General features: G+C 34.5%; 1 protein-coding gene across 1 annotated transcript; it reads left to right on the forward strand.

Annotated features, from left to right (window-relative positions):
- Positions 1-5,537: 5,537 nt before the first annotated feature.
- Positions 5,538-11,504, forward strand: SCG2 (secretogranin II). Its single transcript, XM_001365524.5, has 2 exons — positions 5,538-5,777; positions 9,128-11,504. The coding sequence occupies exon 2, from the start codon at positions 9,142-9,144 to the stop codon at positions 11,014-11,016; it is 1,875 nt and encodes a 624-aa protein (XP_001365561.1). The 5' UTR covers positions 5,538-5,777; positions 9,128-9,141; the 3' UTR covers positions 11,017-11,504.
- Positions 11,505-13,329: the final 1,825 nt, after the last annotated feature.

A 13,329-nucleotide genomic window follows, 5' to 3' on the forward strand; every position in this document is an offset into this window, starting at 1 on the left:
AATAGAAGTATTTTTTGTATTGCTATTCTCAGATAAGGTGTACTGATCAATGACAGCTGTCTATTAAGTGTGGCATAACCTCAGTATTATCTCCAAAGTATCTTCCTTTGCCTTCCCCCTTGCTACTTGCTAGGTTTTTTCCCCCTTCAGAACCAGAACCTGAGCCTGTCTTTGTTCAAGACTGAATGCTACATTCTTATTGTGTATCTAACTGGTTTTCTGTCTTGCATTTTTCTGATTCCTTACTTTATCTCATCCAGTGTATTAGTCGATGCTCTGCACCAGTCTTTGGCTTAGAACATTGGCCTGGATTGGATTGCTTTGTTTTTGTTCCTGAGAGAACAGGGCTTTCTCACAATATTATCTCATTAGCAGGGGTATATAGGTCCTTGACGATGACATTTTCTTTATAGGAAAATGTTTGTTCAACTACACGGAAACTCCCTCTCACCTAGAGTTCTGGGAAACAAAATGGAGTTAAATATGATCTATTACCCAATTCTCATACTATAGATATTATTGTATTCGTTCTACTCAGAATACTAAATGTGAGAGAGATTAAGTGATTTTGAAGAGCCAAATAATAGATCAATGAAGACTTAATGTTAAACTTTCACTTTGAAGAGTGACACTTTCTGGTTTCTTCTTTCTTTCTTTCTTTCTTTCTTTCTTTCTTTCTTTCTTTCTTTCTTTCTTTCTTTCTTTCTTTCTTTCTTTCTTTCTTTCTTTCTTTCTTTCGAACCACAGTATTGGTTCTAAGACAGAAGAGCACTAAGGACTAGACAATTGGGGTTAAGTGACTTGTCCAGAGTCACATAGCTAGGAAGTGCCTGAGGCTAGATTTTAATCCAGGACCTCCTATCTCTAGTCCCATTGCTAGACCCATAGCTTCCCTCTACCTTCTAGTTTCTTTAAATTTAAAGGGGAGGAAGGTTGGGTCAGATAGTAGTAGGGAGAGGTTGCTAGAATGGAATGGAGAACACATTTACCTTGAAGTATAGTACTTTTCATATAATCATATAGAGCTCAATGGATTAAAAAATTAAATTGAATTAAAAGGAAAACAGTTTAATACAGTGGTAAAGAATAATGAACCAGGAATTAGAAGGTCTCAGTTTAATTCTCCACTCTACAACTAATTTGCTTTGTAACCTTGGGTGAATTATTTCCTGGTCTGGACTCGTTTTCTCCTTTTCTGAGGTGTTAGGCTCAATATCTCTGTGGTTCTTTTTAAGCTACAAAAATTCTATCATTCTATGAATAAATCACTATTTATACTAAAAATTCAATTCACAGAAACATCACATCACAGTGATGGGAAGAATGTGAAAATGGATTGAGAAATTTGGTTTATCAGTTAAGGCAAAGTAATTTACTTCAAGAAAATAGTCAAGCTTTCTTCTCATAAAATACTTTGTGCAGAAGATGTCCAAATATAAAACTATTAGAATTAGAGGAGGAGAGATGCTGTTCCCCCCCCACCCCCATCAGTGCCAGAGTTCTAGAAAAATTAAAAAGAATTCTTTTGATGAATAAAGGGAAACCTTTTTTTACTTGGCTCATATAATTATCATTAGTCAGTTGCTGAAATGGTTCTGTTCTGCATTGATAGAGGAGTTTCCTCACTGGATGTTCCCTACCATAAGATCAGAGATATGGTTTTTAAAAAAATGTGGTTTCTCCCTTTAGGGACTGACAGAGCCACACTACTTCCTTTCCTTCTATCCTCATAATATGGGTAGCAGATATACATAATATAAAGACCATACTGTTTCTTTCTCAAAATTCAAAGTGAAAGCAAACAAAAAATGAGCATAGCATAAGTAATGGTTACTCTTAAAATGTACATAAAATATGAATGATAAATATTAAATCCTAGAAAAAATATTATGAAATAAAATGTGGGGCTTAATTACATATGGGGCCATATTTACACATAAATACATATGCAATGAATATGCACATTTGCTTATAGACCAACTTGTATACACATTTGCACATTGATACATATGTGATCATTTATTTTATGTAAATATAAATCCTGATAAGAAAGCTGATGAAGTAGAATGTATATAGATATAAATAATATAGGAACATACAAAATATGCAATATAACCACTTGTGTATAAGCATGTTAATATTATATATTATAACAAAACACACACGTGTATAATTTGTTCTGAAATTTCCTGAAAGCCAGGTATGCCCTGAACAACTTATATTTGGGTATGCATGGCACATGTGTGTCTCCTGAACACCATTTATACAGTGTCAGAATTAAAAATGCTGGCAAGCAGATAAGGCAGGTGGTTTCCTATATTCTCTGACTTGAGCAGAACCTGTAAAAGGTTTTCCTTCTCAATAACTCTCAAAAATAATATCCTTCTCTATGCTACTTTAAAAGAAAGGGAGTGGTGGTGGTGGAGGAAGAAAATGTAGAAAAGAGAATAAAGAGAGAGGAGAGAAAAGAGAAAAAGCAGAGAAAATGGGAAAGATTAGATAAAAAGTAAAGAAATAAATCCATCATCTATCCATTTTTAAATTTATTTATTGAAGGAAGGATTCCCCCCTCAAAAGTCTCAAAAATACAAATGTATAAAATAAAAATAATTTGCTGACTTGAATTTCTGTGAATAAACAGAATGTTCAATAAGAAGGTTAAGAAAAAAAAATCCAAGATGGAATTTGTAAGCCTTTTATGACAGAGAAAATGGGAATGGAAAAGATTTAATCTGGAAACTTGGCAGTAACAGTTTCTTTTACTATATATAGAATGCTCTAGTCCTCATTTTCATACTATTTCAACGTAACCTAAGGCAGATCTTCCTTCCCTCTTCCAGAGTAGTGTTAGAGAACAGCCTCACTGATAATGAGAGTAAAGGAAGAGGAGGTAGCTTACAAAAGAACTTGGAAAGCTATGAACATTTTCCTGTGATACTTCAAGAATATGCAAGAAGGAGGATCTAGGGAGAGAGTGAGGAAAATAGAGATGTTAGAAATGTGAGGTGTGTGAGGAAAGGAGGATGAGAGACTGAGGAAAATGTGTGAAAGTAGAGAAGAGGGTGAGAAAGGGAGAAAGAGAAGCTACAATTTAGTCACCAGTGGAAATATTCAAATAATCAAGCAAAGTATGGATTGCTATTTGTCAGGGATATTGTAAAGGGCATTCTGGCAAACAGTGGGAGGTGGAACTGAATTAATTTTAATCTCTTTTTTATACTTAACTTCTATGGGAGAGATTTCAAGAGACGGGGAGGGGAGGAGTATGGAGGACAGGGAGGAGGGAAAGAGGTGAATTTGGTTGGGTTTTCTGGTGCTTGATTGCTTTCACGTAAATATAAATTCTGATGAGAAAGGTAATGAAGTGGAAGAAAAAAGATTCAAGAGGAAAGAGCATGATTAAGAGCAAAGTGACTATTCAAATGACAGAAAAATTAAATGTAACATAGAAATATGAGGTGGAAAAATACAGAGAAAAATGTTCAGAGCAACAATATGAAGAAAGAAAAAAAAACTCAGTTTCTAACAGAGGAATAGGTTATCCTAATTAATTTGGATTAAAGTTGCAAACAACTGCCTTGAATTTAACAGTGTCAGAGCAGGCTATGTGAATGAAAATCATTTCTCAGACATAGAACATAATTATTTTGAAAATGCTCATGACACGAGCTTCGCTTTCTGAGTAACTATAATAGCTAGCAATTTAAAGATTTCAGATAAGGATCTGAAATGTTAAGGAATGCTTTTAAATAATCTTTTTCATCTTCTGTTCTTTGATGACATGAAGCAGGATTATCTTTGACTTGTAATACTTCTTTTATAATTTTTTAAATAAAAATAAATGTTGATTTCTAGGAATATTACATTTGAGTTTTTACTGCAAATAGATTTCATTGAAGGAAAGTAGGAAATTGTAGAACATTACTATTAACACAAACAATTAGTAAAGGTCAGTCATTTAATCATGAGATTAGTAAAGTATTTACAAAGTGCCTACTAAAGAAAAGGCACTATGCTAGGCATTGTGTAGTAACATGGACATACAGAAACAAGACCTGAATGCTTATAATTTAATATCTAGAAAATAAATTTTATCAAGAGATGAATAATTATACATATGTGAAAGTCATGATGACCAAGCTAAAAAATCAGAAGATGATGAGATCTTTGGTGGCAACTATCTCCTTGGGCACCATTCTGAGAAATCTTGGAGAGAATAGTGAGACTGCCAAATTAGATATTGTTAAATAATTATTAAAAAAGACTATACAAAATGATTTGAAAAAAGGCCACACCCTACTGTAGGCCAACTAATTTCCAGGAAACACTGTTCCCCAATATGTCCTGAATGTACTTTATCAGAGCATCTGGGAATTATATAGCTCCTGTTATAGTTCATTACCTTCTCTTCATTTTCAAGCTGATTTATATGCCATGGGTTCTTGTTGAAAGGACCAATTATATGAAAGGTGACAGTTTTATATATATATATATATAGAGAGAGAGGTTATATGCAAGTGATTTGGCTACCTTTACATCTTTATGAAAAGATTCATTTAAGAGTTAATTTTTGTAGTGGCTTTCTCTCCTATGTTCAAAATGGCTTCAATTTACATAAAACATTTAAGGGCAACATCTACTGAATAAAGCTAAATCAACCTATACTTTTACATGATTCACATGAAGTACATAATACTTTTTATACATCATTAGTCAATCAAATGTAAGTAGTAAATTCTTATACACTTGCTTGGTCACATTTATTCATGTAGAGGTAGCAAGAGTCATATGATAGCCACCCTTACTGTACTATTATTAGTATGTACTAGATTTGATAGGGTAAGGAACAGTGCATCTAGTCCCTCTTTACCTCAGTGTCAGAATAATCCACAAGGAAGATTTCTTGTTTCCTTATTCCAGAAGTGGAGGAACTGTTTTTCCCTCAGAAAAATCAGAGTTCTTTCAGTTTTTCACAACATTTTCAGTTCCTTATTAGACCACATAAAATACAAACTCAGGTCCATGTAAACCCAGAATCCTATTTTAAAAACAAACCATGAACACACATATGGGGGATTTAAATATCCGCAAACACCAAGGCAAGGTTTGAAATAATAAAAACAAAAGAACTTTAAGTTTATGTGATAAGAAAAATGATTTTTTTCCTTGAAGGATGTTCAGTTCAAGGTATGAAAGAGTGTATGAATAACTCTTTTGCTTTCATTTTGCAGTGATAGTATGAGGATGATAATATATTTTCTTTGTGTTCAATGAACATATCCTCGTATTTAAAACTTTCTCATTAGGACAAAAATGAACTCATAATAAGTTATTGGAAAAGTGATGAGATCGTCATGCAATTAACTGTGGCTGTCTGACAGATTTCCTTTATATTTTTACCAAACGGGCTGTACAGAACATTGACTTTAAAGGATCGGGGGAGGCATTTCTGCTTTAGATCATGTTGGATGGTAGAAAACTGCAGTTTTCACCCCAAAAAGACAGGTGGCGTAAGCATGCAACAGAATTCTACTCTTGTTTAAAAAAAAACATACAGAAAAAAACCTCATAAAATGATTATTTTCTCTATCGCTCTTTGAAAAGCTCGCTTGTGCTTTGGTTGTGTGACTGAGTACAGTGACGTCAGTGTGGCAGTGCAGTCAGGTGGTGTTCAGTATAAGCAGAGGGAGCTGTCCGGGTGCTGAAAACAGTCCATAAACTCCCAGCTGACGGACGGAAGACCATGCTGTGGATGCACTTGGCCATCTAAATAACAGGTAAGACTGCGTTTCCATTTTATGTAATGAAAAGTTCTGTTTTCCTTGGTATTCCTGGGATAAAATGAAAAGGCTTTACCCATTTCACGTAGCAATAACTGAATAACAACCTGCTGCATATTTGACCATTGTAAAAATACTATTAGTCTGTTGATTGAACCTCTTATTTGTGTCATATCTGATTAGGGTATTCAGTGGTCAAAGAATCAAGGGAATTGGACACCAGAGAGGAATGTGAAAAAGTTAAAAATCTTGATGCCAATGCATACATTCTGTTAAGCTTTAAATTCCTAATATTCTGTAAGCTTTGTTTTTATAGAACCAGATAAAATTCTAGAATTGTTATTTATGTATTTAATGTGTTATGTGGCAGCTTTCTTGGGTTACAAATATAGTTTATCAGCATTATCAGAATAGTTTGCTTTTTTTGCAATTACCTTATGAGACCTCATAATAAAATAACTGTATAGAATCCACAATGGAGTGATGATATACCCTGAAAAGGGATCTCTTACTGATGTCTAATTTTAATACAGGGAGGCTAGGCTGAAAATAGCTATCTATATCTAGATTATTTCTATTTCCTTAATGAACTATTCCCCTGGGATACAGTTAATATGATCATAGAAATTCTGTGGACATGTTTTTTAAACTATGGATAAAAATATATCAGAATGCTGTGGTTATTGTTTTGGTTTAATGGATGATTTAGGATCATTTCATTTGTTGCTCAAAATTTTGACCAAGAAAGATTTCTTTTCCTCAGAATCAAGCTGACCAGACTGTTCAATCTAGATAAATAGAAAGACTAGGAAGCAGAAATTTATGTATCAGACTAATATTTGTTGAAAGAACCTTTTAATTCAAATACTCTGTGGTATAAAGAAACAAAGGAAGAAGTGTCTTATGATCAGCTGGGTTTGAGATGATTCGATCTGAAAACAGACATATTTCTTTTAAACTACCACATTAAACTTCATGGGGCAGTTTTCATTATCTAAGAGGGACACTGAGTGGGAAGGTAGTGTTTTGATTATTATTCTGAGAAAGCTACTATTTGACCAAATGTAACTGGCAAAAAAAAATGACTAATGTTTAAGTTGTTAAGCTATGGTGTTAAAGATACTGCAGTACTTACCTAGAAGAAACAAAAACCAATCAACCAAATCATAGCACCCTGAAATAGCATTTTTAAAGACACAAAAATACATCTTTAATGTTAAGTATGCTACTGAAATAGTGTGTTTTTTTTAAAAGGAAGTGGAGTTGAATCAGTTTTCCTTAGTGTTGTGAATGCAAAAAGTTGAAAATGACACATGAAGTGAAATTAAATTTAAAATAATCTGACAAGAGTTTATAATCTAATGTAGCTTAAGCCTGTGATTTTTGGAACTTTATTTACTCAAAGATAAGAAAGACAGCAATTATTTCAATCTAGAGATATTTTGTTAAATGTTCACTTTACTTTAGAGAAATGAACAATAAGCTAAATGATGAAATTAACCTGTGGAGGCATAATTTAGAATATCACAATCAAAGAAGATTGTACATTTAGCCTAACAACAAACTGTTCTTACTGAAAAAGATTGGGGTAGTCAGGATGAAAGTTGTCCAGGAAGCAATGCCATATTTCATAGTTTAAGTGCTGGTCAGTAGAAAATTGTGTAGAAAATTATGTATCTTGTTTGAGTGGTTCACCTGTTGATAAATCAAAACTGTTTTCTTTTTATCAGAACATTAGATTTTCGTGGCATGGCAGAAACAAAGAATGCAATCTTTCTTTATATTTATTTCATATGCAACTAAAACTAAGTACTGCCAAGTGCTGGAAGGAAAGTGTTCAGTAGCAGCAGTGATAAAAGCTTCCTTCCTAATTTTCCTGTCAGGTTACAAAATCATTAAATTTAGAAATGAATGGAAATATTAAGGATGATAGATCCAATACATTCTCTTTGTTCTGTCTTAATTAGGAGAGATGTAGTGGTTATTTTAAGAATTTTTGGCAACATGAGTCATTCAAGAGGGTTTTTTTACAGGTCCACACTGAAATAGAGATATTGGACAAGTTGGTTTTGCATCCATAGAGGGACAGAAATAAGCTAGTTAAGAAAACTCATGATCTAGCTTGAGCATCTGTGATTATTTACTATGTCTTATTAAAAACTGATTAAATAAAATGAAGAAATTATGGCAATGGATAATGATACAATAAAGGGAACAATGACTTCATTTGAATCACTAGGAAATAGAGAAATTTAAATATATATTCATATTTTTACCTTTTTCATAATAGGATTTTAAATTTTCAACTTGCTCAGTTGTGATCTGAAAGGCTACATATTTTAAAGGCTGACAAAGCTTTAGCCTTCTAATAATCATGTATTGATACTGGAGTGAGAAGTTATTGTTGGGATAAAAATGTTTGTAGAACGGCCTTATTCATAACTTAATTCAATGTGGATTTATGATAATATGCTATAATAGACTCTCACATTCAGTAATGTCACTGCAATATTGTCTATACTGTACCAGCAAAATTGGTTTTTAAATGAAAAATCTCCTAAATTAACCATCTGTTTGGTCAACACAACCTCCAATGACTGATTAAAGTGATTACTTTCAGTGAACTGAGTGATTGTTTTATACAGTTTAGACACTTCATGGTGTGATTATTCATAAATTCTGCTCCAAGATTATCATTCTCATTTTCAGTGACCTCTGCAGTTTGTAGCACAAGGAATATGTTAGTTTCTTTGAGAGCATTGCTTCTCTTTTAAAAGAAGACTTTAAGTCAGATATCCACAAAGATTAAGGTTGCTCATTTCCAAAATAAAAAGTCCACACTGAAAATGCTCATTATGTTGTATTCATTTGTCTGTTTATTTATTCATTTGTTTACATGGTCTGAATCCATGATTTATTGTCATAGGTACTGCCTCACTAAAATTTCTTCTATCTAGACAGATCAGCAAGTTACTTATAACTGAAATTCTTAGAGAGTTATCTGAGTCATTGAAGGTTTAGTTAACTTTTCCTTGGACAAATAGAATGTATGTGTTAGAAATAGAACTTTGATAAAGGTCTTTCTGAACCAAAGGCCAGTCCTTAAACCAATAAGCTGTGTTGGTTTCCAGTGGTCTTTCTTTATGGTGGCTATTACCAAGAAAATGTCCCTATAGCTTGATGAATTTATTCTGAAATTCTATTAAGGTCTCATTGATTAATTTGTAGGGCTCATGTTGCTTTTGCTGCCAAAATTTAATGGAAAAGGAGTTATTAATGAAAAAGGAGGTGCTTGAATTTCCCAATTTTGTTTTATTTTTGTTAATTGTTCTTTTCTTTCCTTTAAGGAAATCTTTCAAAAATGGCAGATACTAAGTCCTTCTGGCTTGGAGCAGCCTTGTCTCTCACCTCCTTAGTTTTCCTAGTCTGTTGTGTTGATGCAGCTTCATTTCAACATTACCAGCTGCTTCAGAAAGACCCAGACTACAGATTAAAAAACTTTCAAAGATTCCCCAGCCCTGATATGATCAAGGCCTTGGAGTACATAGAAAACCTTAGACAACAAGCTAACAAAGGGGAAATCAACCCAGAGTATAATTCCTACCCAGGAGTTCCACTTCCCCTGCAGCAGAAAGAAAGTATTGATCAAAGCCATTTGCCAGAAAATTTAAGGGATTCATTGAATGAAGATGAGTCACACTGGATTCGAATAATATTAGAAGCCTTGAGACAAGCTGAAAAAGAGCCTCAGTCGGCACTTAAAGAAAACCAACCTTTCCCCTTAAATTCTGAAAAGAACTTTCCTATTGATATGAGTGAAGATTATGAAGCTCAACAGTGGCCAGAGAGAAGACACAAGCATGCCAAGTTGCCACACATGTATGAAGAAAGCTCCCGAGACAACCCCTTTAAACGTACTAATGAGATTGTGGAAGAGCAATACACTCCCCAAAGCCTTGCAACTCTGGAATCTGTTTTCCAAGAGCTGGGAAAGCTGACTGGGCCAAATAATCACAAGCGTGAGAGGGTTGACGAGGAACAAAAATTATATGCAGATGATGAAGATGACATCTATAAAGTTAACAACATTGCCTATGAAGATGTTGTTGGTGGAGAAGACTGGAACCCAATAGAGGAAAAAATAGAGACCCAAACTCAGGAAGAAGTAAGAGACAGTAAAGAGGAAATTGACAAAAATGAGGAAGAAATTGATGATGAGATGAAGCGTTCAGGACAATTTGACATCCCAAATGAAGATCTTAGGAAAGAAAACAAGGATCAACTGTCAGATGAAGTGTCCAAGTTAATGAACTATTATTTGAAAAAGTTAGTGAATGGTGTAGGAAATGGAAAATTCAGAGGCATACAAAATGAAGAAAAGAGAGCAGGCAAGTTTTTTGAGAAACAATTTGATCCTCAGTCAATTTATCAGTTAATTGAAATATCAAGGAATTTGCAAATCCCACCTGAGGATTTAATTGACATGCTCAAAACTGGGGACAAGCCAAGTGAAAGAGTGGAGCCTGAGCAGGGACCTGAACTGCCAGATGACCTAGAGGAAATCTCAGAGACTGATATTGAAAGTCCTGATTTGTTCCAAAATAAGATGGGCTCCAAGAGTAGCTATGGAAAACAATCTGGACATGCTGTGACAGATTCCCTTCCTGAAGGTCTTAATATTGAGGACATTTTAAACCTTTTAGGGACTGAGAATTCAGCAAATCAAAAAGCCCCATATTTTGCTAACCAGTTTAATAGAGAAAATATTCTCCCAAGGCTCTCTTATTCTCCTGGAAGACCTAGGGGACAACAAATTCCCAAAGCTGCTTGGATTCCAGATCTGGAAAGGAGACAAGTGACATATGAAAACATGAAAGACAAAGATGAAGAATTAGGAGATTATTTAGCTAAAATGTTAGCTAAATACCCCGAGGTTATGAATTCAAACCAGATGAAAAGGGTTTCTATCCCCGAGTCCTCTGATGATGAACAACAAGAAGAGGAGCAAATTGAGCAGGCCATCAAAGAGCATTTAAGCCAGGTGGGATCTCAAGAGTCTGACAAACTGGGCTCTGTCACCAAAAGGCTCCCTCTGGTTACCCCAGAGAATGATGAAACCCAGAACAGACAGTACCTAGATGAAGATCTGTTGCTGAAGGTCCTGGAATATCTCAACCAGGCAAAAACAGAAAAGGGAAGAGAGCACATTAATAAAAGAGCAATGGAAAATATGTAGGTTGCTTCTATCAATTGCCCTGCCTCCCCTCAATTGTCCCAAGGTTATTTCTCTTCTGTGTGTTGCCCTTTTCCCCTGTTCATTTGTACTTTCTCTGAATGATGTATAGGCAAATGGCTCCAAACCAATGGAGGGTTTGCTTAATCTATCCTAAGCTGTTCTCTTGTTTATGGATATGTGTATATGTTATGATTCCTGGATAGAAATAAATCATGTCAATTGTTTTAAGAAAGAAATGTATGACATTAGTTAATATTGCATCCTCAGAAACCAATTACTGTGGTATTATTGCTGGCTGGAGAAGATCAAGGGTGTCTGATATCTTGAAAATTTTAAAAATTAATTGAATTATTTTGTTACTGTCTGTAGTGTTTTGTGGAGTACTGAAGAAAAATAAAGCATTAAATATATAATATATATAGTTTTATTTACAAGGCTTTTTCTATTGTGTGTTTTACTGTTGATCAATAAATATTATTTCTGGACAATATTGGTCTCTTCATTATGGCTAATTAAAGGCTTATGGCTCTGGGGCAGACTGTCCAGACCCTCCAAGGAACTGTAGAACCTACAAGTAAAAAATTTATGGAAACAATACCCTTTGCAGCCAATCTGGGAAAGATATGGTGAACCTGAATTTATGTAAGTATGCTGTCTGCTCTTGGGACAGCATCCCCAGATTTCATAATCTTTAATTCCTGTCTATTCAGCCATCATCCTAGGCTTTGATAAAATATTTAAATCTCAAGAGTACATTCTACTTCCTGTTGGGTAACATGAGCCCTTATTTATCATTATTATTATTTTTGTAGAAAAGTCTCTTTCACTGGTCTGCCACAGAGCCAGAAATCCTTATTAGAGTTATTCCTTTAAGTTAAGGTGTTGTCTCTAGAAGGACCCTGTTAAAAGGCCCATTTTCTAGAAAGGTTAAAACATAAGTGCCATAACACAATTGTATGGCCTTTTTGTCACTCTCCATGGTATAGGAGAGAATGTTTTGATGGCAGAAGGAAGGCTAGTGGTGTTATCCAAAGAGATCAGCTTCTGACTGAAGCCCTGGAGTAGGAGGCCCTGAGAAGCAATTAAAGTGCTGATGAAATAGGAAGCAGGTGGGTAATGGGAATTAGAAGCAAGGATATGGGCAGGGGTAGGACAAGGACAACATCAAAAAAGAATATTGGAAAAAAATCAAGGACTTCAAAAAACTTTTAGTATTTATATTTTTGTTTAGAACCAGGCTATCTATTCATGACAAAATCACAGAATTTAAATGAGAAGAGACTTCATTGGAATACATATCTTATCCCATCATGAATCTCTTTTGCAATATATTTTATAAAGGTTTTTTGGTTTCTGCTTGATCATTTTCAGGGAAAAAGAACTTGCTACTTGGTGAGATAGATCCTTTCATTGGGCAGCAGCTCTATTTCTTAGAAATATTGTCCTAACATCGAACTTAAGGAGCTCCTACACTTTAGGAGCTATCTGATATATAGTTGAGTTAAAGGTCGTAAACCAAAGTGACAAACAACACTTGGAGGTGGCGCGTTGTCTAGCCTCATCGGCTCTCTGGGGGACTGGATTGGGGTGGGGTAGCATCCTTTTTCAATGCCTATAATAAAATAACATCTGGAAATCTGGGGGTCAAAAAATGATGTCAGAGAACAAATCATACTATGTCTTTCCTTAACACTCCCCCCCCCTTTAAAAATAAATTTCAAAAGAGGTGTTCTACATTGGATTTTTAGAATAGAAGCAGGGATTTAAATAAAGCCACTAGGCTTTATTCTTTTCCTAACACCAAAGTCTCTTCCTATGTGGCCACATAAGAGAAGCTCATAGACTCTTTCAGTCTATGGCAGTCAACATACTCTTGGAGGCAGAAAGAAATCTGACCAATTTGTTTGTTCTCTCCATTGCAAATTGGTGTAAAAGAAAAGATGTAATTTTAATTTGTTTCACTGGGATATTTTAGCTATTAGCATCAGTAAGAGGTGAACCAGACTTTTTTCTTTTTTTCTTATTTTAAAAAATATTTAAAAAATTTTATTGTCATGTAAAACATACTTCATATTGGTCATTATTATAAGAATACACTTATACATAAACAAAACGCCAAAATAAAATAATAAATACACTGATGTAAAAGATGACTCCAATAGTTCTTTCCCTGAAGGTGGATAGCATTCCACATCATAAATCTTACAGGATTGTCCCAAGTCATTGCATTGCTGAGAGTAGCCAGGTTTTCTCAGATATTTATTGTCCAACATTGCTGTTATTGTGTACAATGTTCTCCCAGTTCTGCATCAG

The sequence above is a fragment of the Monodelphis domestica genome, chromosome 8 (genome assembly GCF_027887165.1).
Source record: "Monodelphis domestica isolate mMonDom1 chromosome 8, mMonDom1.pri, whole genome shotgun sequence".
Classification (NCBI taxonomy): Eukaryota; Metazoa; Chordata; class Mammalia; order Didelphimorphia; family Didelphidae; genus Monodelphis; species Monodelphis domestica.

Bases quoted from the DNA above. Each gene is read 5' to 3' on its own strand.
- SCG2 (XM_001365524.5), top strand. From the start codon at position 9,142: ATGGCAGATACTAAGTCCTTCTGGCTTGGAGCAGCCTTGTCTCTCACC.